This window comes from Musa acuminata, chromosome BXJ2-6 (genome assembly GCF_036884655.1).
Source record: "Musa acuminata AAA Group cultivar baxijiao chromosome BXJ2-6, Cavendish_Baxijiao_AAA, whole genome shotgun sequence".
Taxonomy (NCBI): Eukaryota; Viridiplantae; Streptophyta; class Magnoliopsida; order Zingiberales; family Musaceae; genus Musa; species Musa acuminata.
In genome coordinates, this window is record NC_088343.1 from 21,596,384 (window position 1) to 21,614,934 (window position 18,551).

Consider the following 18,551-nt stretch of genomic DNA (forward strand, 5'->3'; position numbering starts at 1 on the left):
TTATTACTTCTTCAAATTTATTATTAGATCTTTACAGATAGTCAAAGTGACATTTACTCATAATAAAATGGGCGAAAGAAACTAAGCTTCCTATTTGTGAAAGTAGAATTATTAATGCATTATGACACCATTTACGATCAAAGATTGTGTGGGAAGAGACAATTTTTTTTTTAATTTCAAAAGAACAAAATAAAGAATTATTAATCAAATATAAAATAAACAAAAGGTTTATATTATCTGATTTTTTTCTGAACTAAATTTTTTACAATGTGAGATCAAACTGTAAGTTATCTTGGTTTAATATAAGCATAAAATTCTTCATATATGTTCTTACATAAACATAAAAAGAAAAAAAAAATTTCTCATAATTTATCATAGGGAAATCTTATTAATGCTCAAAGTATTTTATCACATCCTTTCCACCATCAGAAAAATGTATAAAGCACACATATAATATTTGAATCCTAATTTTTGAGATTTGTTTACTTCATGTATACATCTTTTCATACTTAAATTTATTATTTTCCAGAAATCCTAGCTTTGAAATTTTTAAAAATACTTATTAATTTCAACAATCCCATTTGATGAGTATTTTTATCCACTTTATGTCTCTCATGGAAAAGACAAATTCTCTCAGGCTCCTTTTGATCCTTCTAAAGTTTGTTTGCTTGCTCCTTTAATCTTTTTTTTGTTTTTGGCTTAGGTAATATAATCTAAAAACTATTTCTTTCATCAAATTTTTTGTTGTAAAACCCGTATAAAGAATCTTAGTTTTTTTTTTTTTTTTTTTCTTTTTTCCTCATACACCATTGTTGGATGAGCAGAATTCTTTGACGCCAAAAGAAATAATACTGAGAATCAACAATCAAACAAAAATCAAGCTAAAAAATAAACACGATATGTGTGGTTCCATACCTCTTGCCTATGTCCATAAAAATAATATAAAAATTTTTATGTGACATCAAACTATAACTTCCCCTGAGTTAACCCCCTATAATATTCTCACCTCTTTTTTTTTTCTTTTCCCACCATGATCTAAAGATATTTGTTTATGCAAAAGTCTTTCCACACTTGAATTTCTTGTTTGGACACCGAATTATAAAATTAAAAATACTTTTCAATCTCGACAGAATAAACGTGTGGGCAACCATCAATGCTAACAATATCTTATGGTTCATTGGCAATGCCTTATGCTTATAACTTCAATCTTGCTTTAGAGATTCATTACTGGGTCATATTAGTGTTTCGCTAAACTGTTCCATGTCTCACGCGAATTAATCCGACGAGTCCAAAGATCCTGTGTGTATGGGTCCGAGGTCTAAAAGGATGTTTTTTTTTTCGATAATATTGATTTCAGTACCATAATGATTTTTTATCGAAATATTAATGATTTCAGTACCATAATGCTTTTTTTTAAATATTAATGTTACTTATTATTGAAATCAACAATTGACTTATGAGCTCACGGTGATAAAACTACAATCACATAGAAAGTTTTATGTTTTAAAATATGTTTATATGGACACATACTTAAGAGAAATCTGTGGAGATATAAGCATTGCGTAAATAAAGATCATCCTTGATTTAAGCTTCATGAATCAACAGAAACTAAGAAATAAAAAATATTTAAGATATAAGCATTACAATGCTGAGAGGCCTACAATTTCAACGTACTCGGGTAGCACGGTGGAGATAAAAGTGCAGCTGAACGAATTAACTATCAGCATATCCATTGGAGGACGCAGATTCGTCTGATGAAATGGATTAGTGATCCGAAACAAAAGACTGAACCTATAATATCCCTTGGAATCCCTTTTAGCTTCGTAGTGCTTAAAATATAAGACACATTTACGCCAGAGCACTTTCGGGTTGCTTGTTACATGTATCCCATCAGTTTAAGAGCAAATGCTGACACTTTAAGCAATCGTATCTACTAAATCTGGACCAATGTAGGCCTTCACTTGAACATCTCGCAATCAGTTTCCGGTTTGGCCCTAAAAAAATTGTGTGAAGGGATTGTTGATGAGCTCTTTAATAACAGGTGTAGCTGATACCAGTATGAACTTGAGAACTTCCTTGGCACCACTCACGGCTGCTATATGGAACTTCAAGGCCATGCCGTTACAACTTATACCTGATGAGCAGGATTGGCAATGATGGTTCACCGTGTCCCAAACGAGAAAAATGAATTGCAATATCAACTACAACGAGAAAAATGAAGAAAATAAGTAAAATAAAGCTCTGACAGAGACAAACAATATGAATTGCAAAATGTTACAGAAGTGAAAGGGTCTGTTAAATAAAAGATGTACACACCATAACTGTTGCAGCAAAGTTGATGCACGGAAAGCTTTAAAATGTACCTGTCATCTCTTTTCATCTTGGACGCTGCAGCCCTAAATCTGTGGCAATTAGTCTTAGAAGTACTTGCACTAGCTCCCTCACCTTAACTTCCCTAAAAATTGTCATAACATAATTTAACTTAATTTGGAAGCAGATGGAAGGTTAAGCACACAAGTTACAAACTATAGATCACACAATATTAAACATGAAAATTGGTGAAAAGCAAGATAAGGTCTTTTTAACTCCCTTTCGAACAAAAGAACAAGTGGAACTGTCATCTAGATCATCCAACTTCCACAAAATTGTGTACAACAGCAAGAGGGCATAATATTTTATAGCACCACAAAGTACTTCAAAGTATCCTTAAATTACAGCAAGGTATAGCATAATATCATTTCAAGTTTCCAGGGTGAGTTTGAGAATCTAGCTGTCTATGCATGGTCACATGTCCTATCAAGCCAGAAAAAAGTGTCTCAGCATTAAAACCATGCAACGATTTGAACATCCTTTGTCATGAGCCAATATCAAGCTCCTCAAAAAAGGTATTTTTTGAGGGTTGGTACTGTCTTACATACTAGTCTAAGTTATAATGCGTATGTGGGACTAACAATATACTATTGATACTGTCTTACATACTAGTTTAAGTTATAATGTGTATGTGGGACTAACAATATACTACAATCCACTTAAACAAACAATGTCCTTGTTAGGCTTATACGCCAGTCCACTTGGATTATTACGATTGAGGTGTCATAACCGATCTTGCCATGGTGTCTGTTCCTACTAAAACCAAGATTCATTGAACAACATGGCCACCATATATGAGCAGCAAATGATCCAATGAAGTTATCCCAAACCTGTTCGACAGAATCCACCAACATAGTAACTTGTACAAAATTGGTCTTTTAACCATATGTTCTAAGATGTTTAAGCCCATGCCACTGGCAATAAGCTCATCTAACCTTATAACCTTATATTCCGAGGAACCCATCATCTATCTGTAAATTGTAACCTAGCTCAACAGGCCCATTCGGAACCTCCACAAAACAGTCTCTTAACCACAAGGCTCAAATGCTTAACCCATAAAGGCAATAATAAGCCTACAAGCTATCATTTCCAATATAGAAGTAATAGGTATATCACAAAATACCACAATGGCATGCATGTGGTAGCATCCATCCCAACAGTTGTCAGTCCACCAAGCAGCCCACAGAGTTGCCTCAGCACCATTTTGTTCATTTTTATCACAATCAAGGCTGAAAACACATGGATTTAGTTCCCAAATATAAGTACCAAGAAATTCTAGAGATGGGTAGTGGTCCATATACTATCTTAAATCATAATCCACATTCAATGTGGAATTGACCGAAGCATCTAACCAGGTTACTTGGTATGAGAAGCTTCATAGCTAGATGTTCATCATGATAATTACTTGAAATTGTTTATAGAATCTTCAATTTGGGTGTAAACAACAACTGGCACATGCCATACTGAAAAGTTGTTTGGAAGAGCAATCTTATTTCTTAGGTTTGGCATTGAGTTGACCAGGTTCACAAATTTCGCAATAAATATTGCCACAGAGACTTAAGGCGCAAGGGGTACCAAATCCACAAAGCTGGATGAACTGCATGAAATAAGGCCACGCACTATTAGATGGCATTCAACTAGCATATGTTGTAGCGAAAAATGTTCATATATAAAATTGTTCACATATAATCAGCTTAAGGCTTCCATTTCATGAATATTATTCATCACTACAGTTTTAGCCTTTTAGATGTTAGTTTAGCTAAATAACAAAGAAGAAATATATTGTATACTCTTCAAAAGTGCCCTAGGAACCCACATATCCTCTGTAAGTGCAAATATCCTTTTGACACTGCAAATCTTTGAAATTGATCACATATACCATGATGATTATTGTTCATCCAACCATCTATTAAATTATAACCATTGAAGTGTCAAAAGGCAACAGTACTCAACAGTACCCTCAATCTAAAATTTCCCTAACATATTTTTGCTCTCTTCATATTTTCCATCCAGAAAGCACAACATGGCAACCATATGATGTTGACAACGTGAAGATGTCACAAACAGGCAAATGATGTTACCAAATGCCGATCCTCATGCCATGTGTCTGCCACTTCATTATACATGGATATCATGTTACCACATGTGGGTACCAGTCCACATCAATGTCATCTGGCAATCATGTGATATCATCACTTCTTTGTTGTCTATATCGTAGCATTTTTATCTTTATTCATTTATCAACTAAATATCAACTAGAATCAACTGAGAAAGGTTAACTTCAGCTAATGAGAGGTAAAGGTAGTAGTAACTTAAAATGTATATAAAGTCTGCGGGGATGAGAATGGACATTTGCATATTAAGAGTATACTTTGACATTTTTGTAAGAATACATGAAAAATTCTTCCAGATAAAAAAAGCCAACACTAGGAAAAATTATTAAAAAAATGGTGAGAAAGCAGAAGGAACACTGAGACACAAACCTTGATACAGCAAGCTCGCAAAATGATGGAAACAATACATATAGATGGGCATGTCCAATATTGTTATTCTTCTTTAGGATTTCTCTTACGGATTGTGGTACTTGAAGAACAGCTGCTGCATCCGAATGAATCGACAGTCGAGCAAGTTCTTGAAGAACATATACAGTTTCATCGATTCTCACACTCGGCAGTGGATGCTCTCCTGCAATAGTAGTTTGAGGCATTGCAAAAATGAACTTACAAGATAAGATGAACTTGTCACTATCTGCCAGCAAAAAGTATATACCAATAAAAAATACCACTCATTCTTGTTATCTGCATGGAAAGAATAAGTATCCAATTAACATCTCAATCCAAAAGGTTACCTAGGCTATTTTCATCAGTCAAAAACTTGTCCAAAATAGTTTCACATCTCCTCAAAAGAATGGTGACTGTGAGCTTGCTAACTTCCGATCTTGTTTGATGCCAGCTATCTTCACATGTAAAACTGAGTAAGAAATACAAATTTCAGTTTATATTAAACAAAATGTGAACTTAAGCTTAGATAAAACAAAATGTTAATTCTCAGTTGGAGAAAGAAAAAATGAACCCCTAGGCTCTTTTGAGTGAACATGACAAAATTATGGATGTTAGCTTTTAAAACACGATCGGTTTACATATTAAAAGTAAGCAGTGGGTTCTCTATTCATTTTCCACATAATAAAACATAGAAACTAATATATATATATATATATATACCAAGACTTTCAACACATAATTCTAAACAAATTTTTCAAAAAATATTACACGGGGCAAAGCAAATTGCCTGATGCACATTGATTGTAAAGAGCCAAAAAACTTTTTTTCATAGTCATAAGAATGGACCAGATTGGCTGATTTGAAGGAGAAACTCAAAATAAGACTTCAATTTAGTTTGATCCTTCTATTATATCTGATAAGTAGGAAAAATAAGACTAGGTCATAATAATGTGGAAGTGATGCAAGGAACCTTCACCACTTGGGTGCCTCGAAGTACAAAGGGTGGGCTCAGATGTGGTGTAAAGGAGGCAAGATTCTTGTATTATTTTGGACTGTTACCACCAAGGAAGTCCAAAGCCAAAGGATTAGGCTAGCAACATGGTATAGAGGAACACTTTTAGGAAAAGAAATTGAATTAATAAATATAACAATTAGAAGAAAAAGTATTATAGGTTTGCAAGAGACCAAGTGGGTAGGAGGAAATCTAGAGATATTGATAATGTTGGATTTAAGATTCGGTATTCTAGAAAAGTTAAACATAGAAATAGTATGGGAATTGTTGTAGATAAGGGTGTTAAGAATAATGTTGTAGAAGTGAAGAGATTTGGAGATAAAATTATAGTTCTAAGAATGGTTTTAAAGGAAGAGATTCTGAATATTATGAGTTTATACCTCTTAAGTTGGATTAGATGATAAAACCAAAAGAGGATTTTAAGGAAAACTAGATGATATTATACCAAGAATCAATGATTTAAAAAGCGCTAGGTGCTAAGGTCAAAAAACACCCGAGGCGCTAAGCGTTCGCCCAGGCGCTCGCCCGAGCGAAGCGAGGCGCTAAAATATAAAAATATATAATATAATTAATAAATATAATTATTTAAAATTTTAAGTATAATTATTTAAATATAATAATTTTAAATAAATAAAAATTAATAGTATTAAAATTAAAAATAATATATTATTAATCTAATAAATATAAATACTATTATTAATATACTGTTAACAGTATACTGTATACTGTTAACAGTATACTGAAGGAGAAGGGAGAGGAGTGTAAGGAGGCAGCAGCAGCGGGAGTGTAAGGAGGCAGCGGGAGCGGGAGCGACGAGCGGCGACAGCGACAGCAGCAGCAACAAGCGAGCAACGACAGTGGGAGCGGGAGTAGGAGCGACGAGCAGTGGGAGCAGGAGCGGCAACGGCAACGAGCAGGGTTAGGGTTGGGCAGCGACAGCTTATATTGGTTTTAGTTGGTTCGATTAAACCAACTAACCACCGGAGACCAAACCAGACCTAAAATCCTGGTTCGGTCGCCTGGTTTAACCCAGGCACTCGCCCGAAGCGCCCAGCGCCTGGGCTCGGGTGAGCGCCCAGGTGGCGCCTCTTTGAAGCGCTCCGCCTGAAAGTGAAGCAAGGCGCTCGGGCCTCGCCTCGCCTCGCCCGAGCGCCTAGGCGAGCGCTCGAGCGCCTTTTTAAATCACTGCCAAGAATCCTGATAATCGAAGAACTTGAAATCGGAGCAAACTTGAATGGTCATGTAAAAAATAATACGATGAATTTAAAGGAACATGCTGGATCTTTGGCTATTGGGAGAGGAATGGAGGGTGGTATTAATTTAGTCTTCACTACCTTATATAATCTGATAATTATTAATAATAACTAGAAAAAGAGAAACATTTTATTACCTATATCAGTAGTCACAATTATAGCTGAATGAACTTTTTCCTCATTAAAAACCTAGATAGAGTTGTGTAAAGAAGATTGTAAGGTTATCCCAAGTAAAAGATTGGTGAATCCACATAAACATTGAAGCAACAAAAAATAGGAGAATCCACATAAACATTATGGTAATTAATATATATCTGTTGCAAAAAATTGAAGCAGTACAAAATAGGAGAAAAACTTACTAGGACCAAAGCTTGAATTTCAAAGACAATATTGTAAAGACTTTTAAATATAGAATGTAAAAAAGGAGGAGGTTCTCAACTTAGACGGGACAATGGTAACATTATGCAAACTATGATAGCCAATAAGATTATGAATATTGCAAATGAGATTCTTAGAGAAGCTAAAGATATAAGTGTAGCCTTAAGAGAGAATTGGTGGTGTGAGGAAGTTTAAAAAGCAATTGTTATTAAAAGATCATGTTTTCAGGATTGACAAAATTATAAATATGATGTGACATAAAAAAGGTATATAGAATCCATAAAAGAGGTGAAAAGAACTCTCAATATGATAAGATATAATAATCTTTATAATAAGTTAGCCACCAAGGTTGGTAAAAAGGATATATTTCGAACTGCTAAATTTGAGGATGAAGAAAAAAAATATTTATTAACCACAATGAAAGGAAAGATGAAGAAATTAATTTCATGAATTATTTAGTGAACATTTTTTAAATAACTTAGCTCTAAGGATAGATAATAGTTGTATGTTTAGTAATTATTGTTCCTAAAATTAGAGCAAGTGAGGTAAAACATATAAAAATAGGTCAGAGTGTGTCACATGATGGTATTTTTATTGAGGTGATGGTATTCTTATTAAGGTTTGGAAGAGTCTATAAGATTAAAGAATGGTTTGGTTGACTAGTTTATTTAACAAAAAATTTAAGATTTAAATGGAGAAAGGACTTTCTCGTATCAATTTAGAAGAATAAAGGAGAAATCCAAAAGTGTTCTAACTATAGAGGAGTAAAGATTGGGACATATTAGAAACTTAGGAAAAGACTGATTGGAAGTCGAATAAGATATGAAATAAATATATGCGAAAATCAATTTGGTTTTGAACTTTGAAAGATCAACAATAGAAGCTATGTATTTATTAAAGTTATTAACGAAGATGTATAATGCAAAGCAGAAAGAATTTGCAATAGATTTTTATTGACTTAGATTAGATCCATGATAGAGTTCCTATAGATTTATTATGGTGAGCTTTAGAAAAGAAAGATATATCCACTAATTATATGAAGTAAAAACAAATATGCATGATAATGTAATTACTAGTGTAGGACTACATCAAGGATACATTGGATTCTTTCCTTTTTCTTTTACATTGATAAACTTATTAGTCATACATAACACAAAATTCCTTGATGCATTTTATTCGCTAATGGTATTATTTTAGTTGATATAAGTTTAAACAAAATTAGTTATAAGCCTGAGTATGAAGACAAACCTTGAAACTTAAGGTTTAAAACTGAATATAGAACTAAGAATAGATATGAGGATATAATTAAATTGGATTGTTAAGAAATTTTAATAAATAAAAGTCATAGACATCTTAGGTTGACTATTGAATAAGATGAAGAGATCGATGAAGATACCATTCATAGAGGCAAAACTATGTTGTTAAAATTGAAGAGTTTTGTGTGATCAACAGCTACTTTTAGATTAAAAAAGGTTATACATGATAGTTTTTAGATCTACAATGCCTTGTGAATCAAAGTGAATCGAAGTGTTGGGTAGCAAAGAAACAATATATATAAGAGGTTTGTCTTGTTAAGATGATGAGAATGTTAAGGTGAACGAACGTATGAGATTTCATGGAAAGATAGATAAAGTAAACATTTTTATTCATGATGTTGTAGTTAGAAGATTTCTAAATAATTTCAATTATTGGTACAAGAAGAGGCAGAGAAAGATATAAAGGACTTTAATTTAACTAAGGATATGGCCTTTTAATTTAAATACTATAATTTAAATTTAATTTAATTTACCAAGGACCTAAAAGGATTTTAATTTAATTTTACTAAGGACCCAAAAGGATTTTAATATGAACTATAAATAAAGATCTAAATATTTTTAACTTAACTAAAGACATGGCATTTTACATAGCTCAATTGTGGCAGAAGCTCCATGTAGCCAACCGCTATATATTTATTGACTTGGTTGTTGTTGATCAGTCATGGAACCTTGTAGATCACTCGACAACCATTTTTTAGTTTGAATTGATTGACCAGGTTACAAGGGGGTTAACCACACATTCCTTGTTGATCCCTATTTTGATATTCCCTTCTTTGATTCAAGCCACACTTTGGGCCTACTCGTGGCAATGCCTTGCCGGAGCAAAGTGAGAAGATGGATAGGCCAGCCAAGTAGTGACATACCTTTCAAGAGTAAAGAGTAGGAGTGAAGGATAAATTGACATAAAAAGGAAAAGAAGTGAGAGGAGGAACAAGATTACTAGCAACGAGAAAAGGGAGGAAGAAAAGCTACTCATCAAACGAGGGAAATAAAAGAAGGAATGGGTAGGATCCACTGACAAAATATGTAGGAGGAAGAATGAGAAGCATAATAGGAGGAGAACAGGGAAGGAAAGGTAAAGAAAGAGAGGAAGAAGTAGAAGGAAAGGAGGAAGAGGCGGAGATGGTAAGAGTGGTTAGATGAGAGGGGGAGAAAAAAAAAAAAGAAAGTATACAAAAAAGAAATGGTAGAGGAAAAAAGCAAAAGAAAAATAGGAAAAGAGTAAAACAAACCTATTAAGACAGAATAATAATATAACAAAATATTATATAAATTTCTCTGTTTGTCCAACCAATTGACCACTGGTCCAACCAGTAATCTGAGACTTGGCCAGGTCAGATCTGATAATTTGGATACTTAGTGTCATCTTTCAGTCCTAATTCACTGGTTTAGAATGTTCTGGTAACCAACAATCCCAAACTTCAAGCTTCATGAGTACTTATATTATATATATGTCCTTTACACCTAAGTGAAAAAATGCATCCAACCATTTTAATTTATCTGCATTTAAGAGCTTAATTGATTGATTAAGTGCACATCCCAGAACTACTGATGAATTATGTGCCATTGGATCATAATTCCAAAACAAAAACAAGACTTTTGAATATGAAAGAAAGGTGGCACTAAAAGAAAGCCCTTGAGAATAAACATACTGAGATAAAGAGGTGATAATGCAGTGAAGACAGAGCATCAAAGAAAATGCCTAGTGTATTTGCTGTTCTAAATCACATTTGTCGAAGCGATATTGCTACGGAAAATATGGATAATTTGTAATAGTGTGTGCTTCAGTTACAAAACTTACCTGCATAAGGAAAATATTGTCTGTAAACAGCTCAGAGAGAATCTGCTACAATGCGAAGGCATAAGCCCAACACTCTCAAGAGGTAAAGAGTCAATTCTGGATGCACAACGGTCAAGGGTTGTAATTAATCGTTCCAATATCTGGGAAAACAACATTACCCTTCTAAATAAGTAGATGAGATGTGAAACCAAGGCTAATCCTTGAATAAAGAAAATATAACAGGAAATAAGTTTTTGGTTTTAAATTATACCTCAAGAGGAGCATCAATATGGCTTTTAAGAACCTTGTCTCCCAGAGTACTCAGAACATTCATCTCGATGACCTCATCAGCTAAAAGTGCTTCAACCAAAAGAGTTCTAGATGAAAGAACTCGTCCACATGAACCAACCAAAAATATTTCATAGACATCTGCCACCTCATTCCAAAGACTTGCCCTATAACTTTTATAGGTATTTTGATCAAATTTATTTTCTGAATTTACTCTGGCTATGGCATCAATAAGAACACAATTGAAGCCATCAACTGCAACTTTCCAAAGGGTACCATTTGGGTTATCTCTTCTAGTACTCATGCACCTGAAAAAAAAAAAAATCAATATATCTGTATAAATGCAGATTTGATGTTATTCCTGCCCTCCAAGAATAGAAAATACTATTTTCAAAATAGTATGCTAAAATGTTGTCCTAGAGTGTCAAAAGGTTAAAAAGCCAATGATTTGGGACGTGCCAACTTACTACATTGTTCTGTATTCACTTTGAAATGTAAAGAACATGTACATTAAGAAGTGCTATACATTTTGTGTCATTATATGCACCATGACATTGTGAAAGTTGCACATAAATATGAGTGCTTATTGCATGCCATTTCCTATATAAAAAGTTAATTGTTATTTAGATAACCACAGAACAAAAGTTCACTTGGAAGAATAGGGCAACAAGGCAGGGCCAAGTTTCATTCTCGACTTGTTTAAAATAATGTACAAATGTTTTTCAGCTGGAGAATAATCAAGCATGAAGAAATTAGTCACTGCAGATTATGATGTAAAGAAGAGAAAACGAAAAACAGTCTACAGGTTACCTTCCAAGTCCATGCAAGATTTCAGCAGATATACAGCACTTTTCAGATGGTGAGGCCTCTAGATAGAGCTTCACAATAACAGGAAGGAGCTTTTCTCCAAACAAAGGGCTCAAGTGGGAGCTTGGTGTGTCATCAGAAGTAGCTGAGTGAGGAAATGATGGCTGTGATTTTGTCATGGAGACAGAAGAGGCACCATTAGCAACATCAGGCTTTGGTTTCATGTTAATTTCCTTATGATTTGTGAAATCCCTGGATTTGCTTTCTGGAGAAGAACTTGAAGCATTATGAGAGTCCTTTTCTAAACCCTCATGATCATGGTTTGAACGCACTGCCAATTCCATGTCATTTATGATTTTATGTGAACGAGCTTCATATCCAATCAGATAACACAGGAGCGCCTTGATAAACTGGGACCACATGGATGATAGACGTTCTGTAGGACGTAGAAGAGGTAAAATCTCCAAAATTGTACGCTGTACTGGTGGAAGGTTTTCCTGGATCTGAAAGCATAAGAAAACAAAACAAGAAATATGAGAAATGTTGAAAGAACAAAGGATTCTTTGTTGAATCATCCACTCCGTAGAAGACAAAAATAAATAAATAAAAACAGAATATTGGGCAATAAGTGGCAGAACCAACTAAGCAGAACTGCAAGCAAGAGAACTTACAGCTTCATTTTCCATGTCACCAGAACTCTTGGAACTTCTAATGGCCAAATGCAATATAGCAAGCAGCTGCAAGTACATGTCTGCATCAAACATTATGTGTGCTTGCATATAGAGATCTCCTGTTAAACATAATGCATTAACGTCAAAGAGACAAGAACAAAACATACTGTAAAACACTAGAATATCTGATTATTCATTACCAAGACCATTCAGGATCTCCTGCTTCACCTTGCTAGCTGCACTACTAGTGTAATTAGGGAACATTTGAATTACAAGTTCATAGACATCAAGCATAGATTTGACATAAGATACAGCCAGGTTTCCCTGAAAAACTCATTGCAGCAAAAACTAGTCAGTGCCAGTCAAATATTTCATGAGTTATTGAAAGATAGCTTGAACCTATATTGGTTTGTAGAGTAGAGTTTTTATACAAATGCAAAATAGTATTCAACTTCCGTATTGAAAAAGTTAGAACGGGGATTCAAAGTAATAACTTTTTTCAGCTATAATTAGAGCAAGCATATACAGAAGTATACATGACAAAAATCAGCATAGAATACCAGAAGGTAAACAATTACCTTTGGACAATGTGAATTAACAATTGTCTGTAAACAATTTATTGCAGCAAGTGCAACTTCTTTACTACCATTTAAGATGCTATTCTTGACAAAATCTAGCAGAAGTTCCCAACCTGCGCAGATAAGTCACCATTCAGTAGATGAACTAGCTCATCAAAGAGACCAATCAAGTTTTGGTAGAAATGTTCAGAGAGAACTAACAAGCAGCAAAATTGCCCAAACTCTGAAGAAAAGGGAAAAAGGAGCGCAGTAGCCTTGTTATTCCACCCAAAACCAATACGATAGTCTCATCCCATTGCTTCTGAGCCGTATTGCGGCTACAAAAACTCAAGGTATAAGTACAAAAAATGACAAATCAAGACTTTCTCGGTCGAAAAGTTCTACTAGGATAACAAACAATTTGCATTCCTCATAGTTAATACCTGTGGTGAATCAGCATATGAACAGCTTTTCCTCCTCGAGTCCCTAATTCTTTTCCTTGCCACTCTTCCCGGGATGAAGTGGATGCCTATGGATAGAATTGTCCACAGAATCATTTAAAGCATAAACGAAGCATATATTTCATGATTCTGTAACTTAAGTTACCAGGTGAGAAACACGATCTAGAATGGGGAATACATAATTCCATAGGCAATCCTCCCACATACTTCCGGGTATCTTCTGTCCATGACTGCCCAAAGTCTGAAACAAAGTCCTAATCGCTGAATTTCTTACCTGAAAAAAGCAAAAATTTCAGTCAAATTTTCATTAAACGAATTAAAGATTTAACAAGCAATAAGACATTTAAATTTGAACTTTTTAGATGATTAAAGTAATTCATTCTGTTGGCACTGATAGCTACCAATAAACAGCTAGATTCCAGGATAGATGCTAGATAACAGGCTAGTTACTTTATAGAGGATAGAAAACTCGTGTGATGCTGCACCTTCATTGTTGTATCAGTATCATGATTATTAGGCAGAGAAATCATAAGCAACTAACTAGAAATGCAGTGAAGTGATTTTTACAGTGTGCATGAGCACAATTAAGAGGTAAACCAAACAGCTAACACATTGCATGTAATTAAAGCATAACAGCAAGCCCAAAAGAACAAAGGGAGTATAGCTTACAAGCTTACTCCATATGAAGGAAAAGACAAATGGAGGCAATAACAATGATGATAGTATTCATGCACTTCAAGGAAATTCCAAGGCCACTTATCAAAAAAAAAATTCCAAGGCCCAAACCACAACAAAATTTGTCTAACACCACTGCTACTGGGGCCCCTCTATAACCTACGAACCACAATTTGATTCCTCATTCTGATTCAAGAAGATTTGCATCCCATATTAAAATGTTCCATGATCTAGATTCTAGAGTGTAAAAATTCGCTGTGCAATTTCATCATCATTCTGTGGTCCGCATTGACCCTCATTCGTTGAACTGCCCTAACTAAAAATAAATAAAAACCATATGTATCCTGTTCAAGAATCCCAAAAAAAAAAATTAAATACTTAATAGTAGCAATGAAGAAAATATTAAATACTTAATAGCTTTCAAGTCTTTTACTCCCAGTGTCAATGACATAATTGGATCCATAATTAATTAAATATTAAAATCAAAACATCATATCAGACATAGCAAGTGAGCTAGAAGATTCAATAAATATTGTGACTCAAAATAACAAAACAAACCTATCTGCCAACATAAAAAAGGAAAAAAGGACAGCTAGGTGGCAAAATCCATACAACAACAATAACAAAACCATCAAGTCCCAACAATTAATCAATTAAAATCCAATATCATAAGATCTGATATAATTTTATGCTAACTGTCAGTTTACACTTTTTTATCCGGTCTTGCAACTGGCATTGTCAGTGTTAGGTGGTAAAAGACATACCAGCACTTATATGATGACCTAGAAAGTTAGATGTCCCACGTTGGGCATCAACTAAGTACCTTTAATAATACCTAGATATCTATCCAAAAGATTTATCCCATGGATATCAGATTATAGCTTAAATTTGAAGAATAAAAAATTTAGTCATTTTTTCGAAGACACCTTATACTTCATTCAAGTACCTTCGGACAAGAAAGCTTCAGTGAATGAAATAAATAGATTGAGCATCCTTAATTACCTAACACTGTTATTTACTAAGAAGTGAATATCAATAACTCTTTCCAAATCACAAAGTACAGAGAACCACGGTTCCATATATCAAGCGTGTCTGTTGGTACAAACCGGCGTTTACCAGTCCAATGCTGAACTGGCGGGTGGACCACTAGTTTTCGCCTGGGAATGGTTTATTCCAGGTTCATCGCCCAGTATGGTTACTTTACTGCCCTTACCACCCAGCCTTAACTGTTGGAACTAGTTTGCACCCAGTTCCTGGATCTAACAGATCTTTTCCCATCTATTTAAAGACTGCAACCCTTCTTTTACCCTTTTTTTCATCAAAGACTCTCTCAACCTCACTCTCCAAACTTAAATCTTCATTCTCAAGAAATCTCCATAGAAGATACATCCGAACTTAATCTTCATTCTCAAGAAATCTCCATAGAAGATCAATCTCAAGAAATTCAAGCTTCATTCTCAAGAAATCTCCATAGAAGATACATCCGAACACCTCAAATTCCACTTCCACCTCCTCTACCTCTTCCTGCTGTTCCTCATCCTCCTCCCACCTCTTCCTCCACCTCCTCCTCTCCTTTATCTTCCGCTGCCTCCTCTTCTTCCTTCTCTTCTACCATCTGCTTCTTCCTCCTCTTCCTCCACTGCCTCCTCTTCTTCTTTTCTCTTCCTCTTGCTTTTTCCTCCACTTCTTCCATTGCCTCCTCTACTTTTTTTCTCTTTCTTCCTCCTCTTCCTGTACCACCCCTTACTCTTCTTCTTCTTCTTCCTCTTCAACAGGCTGGTACATAGGTGTAGGTGTACTACCCAAAATGGTGATCCTTGCTTGATACAACCTAGTCGCTTGGAGGACCTCGAACCACCCGTCACGGAATCAAGGTAATCATTTTGATGGTAGTAAGCATATAATAAGGTATGACATTAGAATTTGAATCATATATGCACATCATGTATCATGCTTAGAACTTTGAAATAATTCTATCATATTTTCTCAATATGGAGTTTGTAATCTATCAAGCCCAATATGGGGTGTACTTCCCAGTATGATCCTTGTACCAGGCTCACCATCCGACACAGACCTGGGAAGCACCTAAATAGGGCAGTAAGCCTACCCTCCTCGATGTGACTTCCCAACAAGCCATTGGATAGCCATTGGGACCTCGTTGTGTGGCTATTAATAGCCACCACAGGCTCCTCTCTCTCTCTCTCTCTCTCTCTCTCTCTCTCTCTCACAACCTCTCTTTCTCACTCTTATTCTCTTTAACATTTCTCTCAAAACTCACCTAATTCTTTCTCAACTCTCTTCCAAAATCATTGAAGAACAAAAGGATTAGCTGATTTGCTCAAGAAGAGGATTCAGTCTCAGCATTCAAACAAATTTCTCTTCAAAACAACATAAGTCCAAACCTAACTCTAAGCTAATTTCATGCAATTAGGTCTGGTAGGTTAGGATTTAGGATTATTCTTCCATGTACAGCATAATTTAGGGTTTCATATTCAAAACTGAAACCTAGATTCTTGTAGATCTAAGCCACATCCATGAGGATCAATGCTTGATTCTCATGGATAGACTTAGATCCAATGGATATATAGATCAAGGTTTCATTTGAGTGGATATTGGGTTGATTCCCATTTGGAACAAAGTCCAGTTCATGGTCAGAATTTCAACTAGTCTAAGTGAAAAGTGATGTCAAAGCAGGGGCCAGCCTGGTTTTAGCCAAATATTCCACTTGCATAACAATTAGAACAAATATTACCAAGCAATCTCAGATTAAAAAAACAATTACCTTAGATAAGGACTCTTCTTCATGGAATGGAATTACGACAAAATATGCAATAATTCAGTAAGTGTGTTTTTCTTATCTTTTTTAAATGTGTACCCTAGGTGATTAAGGCAGAAGTGTCTTTGAACTTCTACCATGAAATCATCACACAAATGGATGAAGATGCTAAAATCAAGCACATTAAGTGAAAACTTGAGATGCCAGGTACACAGGCACAACGCTGCAAAGGAATATGAAGTCTTTGTCAAACTTGTCTTGCATGACAATCGTTTGCTGTTTACAACAAGGTCAGATTTGAAGAGTCTAGCACATAATAAAGTGTATTTTAAAAGTGAACAGAATAACAGAGGATGTAATCATGTACGAATCAACTATTACACAAGTACATGAAAAATTCCAATTAAAGAGAAGACACTATACCTCAGGCCTCTGATCTCCTGCAAGATTTTGAAGAATGGAGAAAACTGAAAAAAGCAACTTATTGTAATCAATCAAACTTTTCGAGATAATTGGTTCATGAACTTCCATGGTATGAATGGCCTGTTCATCTTTGGGGTCTACACCAGGAGCAATCCCTGTCAGTTAAAAACATTCAAATTTATTCCTCATGACATATGGAAACAAAAATGGAATCCAAATGTACTGATAATATAAACATCAGCTGAAGAGATTAATAACCATCATCAATTTCCTGGATGAGACTGTGAGCCAATCCCTTCGCAATAAAGTCAGTTGCAGTCCAAAGTAGGCCAATTGCGGTCAAACTTATATTTATTTCCTTCTTCTGAGCACTATATGCACCTGTGACTTCTATACAGCTAGATAAATTACAAGAGGGCACAAGTTAGACTGCTGCATAACTGCAAAAGCTATGATCTGTCTTGAATGAACTCTGAAGAATCTTAATTTCAATTTATGTTCCAAATAATGTTCAGAAGAACAGAAAGTAAGTCCATTGCTACGTATCAAGTATTAGAAAAAGCAAAATTATGAGTAGACCAACTAAGATATAATTGAAATATATGAATGGTGTATATGAGTGAGCATTTATAATGGTTACTTGATACAAAAGATAAATAGAACATGTATTTAAGATATTGCCATAAAATCACAAAGACTCACTTCATCAAGCAGACGGAACCAGAGGGAGTCCCATTTGTGAAGCATTTTGCTTGTGTTTAGGGAAAACCTCCATATAGATAATGATATACAAGTTAAAGCAAGCTGCATGCTGAGAACAAGCTATACAGGGCACTGACACTCCATGGCATCTAATGCCGAAGACATTGCAGAAGGTGTTGCTTCAGAATAATGTATTTAAAGATAAAATTGACAAACACAACCAGGTTCATGTCATCATGATAATTTAGAAGAACAATTCTTAGCACCACTAGAGCTAGAAGAAAGGGCTGCAATTTCACTAGGACTGGTTGGTAGCAACCAGTATATATCGGTCCAGGCATGAACCGGTGAACCGGGAAACGAACCACCCCCATAAAAAAACTTCAAACTTTTGAGGAGTCAATTAGGGATTGTAACTCTTCTACGTGCAGAGCCTGCTGGTGTCCACAGCCGCCTACCTCCCCACCGCCCACCACACGCCACCAACCTGATATATTTCCTCCTCTCTTCCTTCCTCTACCTCCTTCCTCTTCCTCCACTGCCTCCTCTTCTTCTTCTTCCTCTTTCCTCCGTCGCCTCCT

The 18,551-nt window shown here is 35.1% G+C and overlaps 1 protein-coding gene across 4 annotated transcripts in view; it reads right to left on the reverse strand.

The window, feature by feature from the left end:
• Positions 1–1,609: 1,609 nt before the first annotated feature.
• The window catches only part of LOC135615207 (uncharacterized), a 77,502-nt gene continuing 60,560 nt past the window's right edge, over positions 1,610–18,551 (reverse strand). For 2 of the 4 annotated variants that reach the window (XM_065113393.1, XM_065113395.1), the window contains 15 exons: positions 17,527–17,666; positions 17,269–17,423; positions 13,540–13,668; positions 13,377–13,462; positions 13,156–13,271; positions 12,955–13,067; positions 12,577–12,700; positions 12,377–12,495; positions 11,709–12,208; positions 10,882–11,206; positions 10,632–10,771; positions 5,219–5,340; positions 4,854–5,055; positions 2,364–2,455; positions 1,610–2,201 (listed from right to left, as the gene is read on the reverse strand). In XM_065113393.1, coding sequence (XP_064969465.1) covers positions 2,377–2,455; positions 4,854–5,055; positions 5,219–5,340; positions 10,632–10,771; positions 10,882–11,206; positions 11,709–12,208; positions 12,377–12,495; positions 12,577–12,700; positions 12,955–13,067; positions 13,156–13,271; positions 13,377–13,462; positions 13,540–13,668; positions 17,269–17,423; positions 17,527–17,666 — 2,350 coding nt within the window. In that variant the 3' untranslated portion in view covers positions 1,610–2,201; positions 2,364–2,376. Of the gene's footprint in view, positions 2,202–2,316; positions 2,456–4,853; positions 5,056–5,218; positions 5,341–10,631; positions 10,772–10,881; positions 11,207–11,708; positions 12,209–12,376; positions 12,496–12,576; positions 12,701–12,954; positions 13,068–13,155; positions 13,272–13,376; positions 13,463–13,539; positions 13,669–17,268; positions 17,424–17,526; positions 17,667–18,551 lie in introns of all 4 variants that reach the window. The other 2 variants (XR_010487909.1, XM_065113394.1) reach the window with 2 other exon arrangements.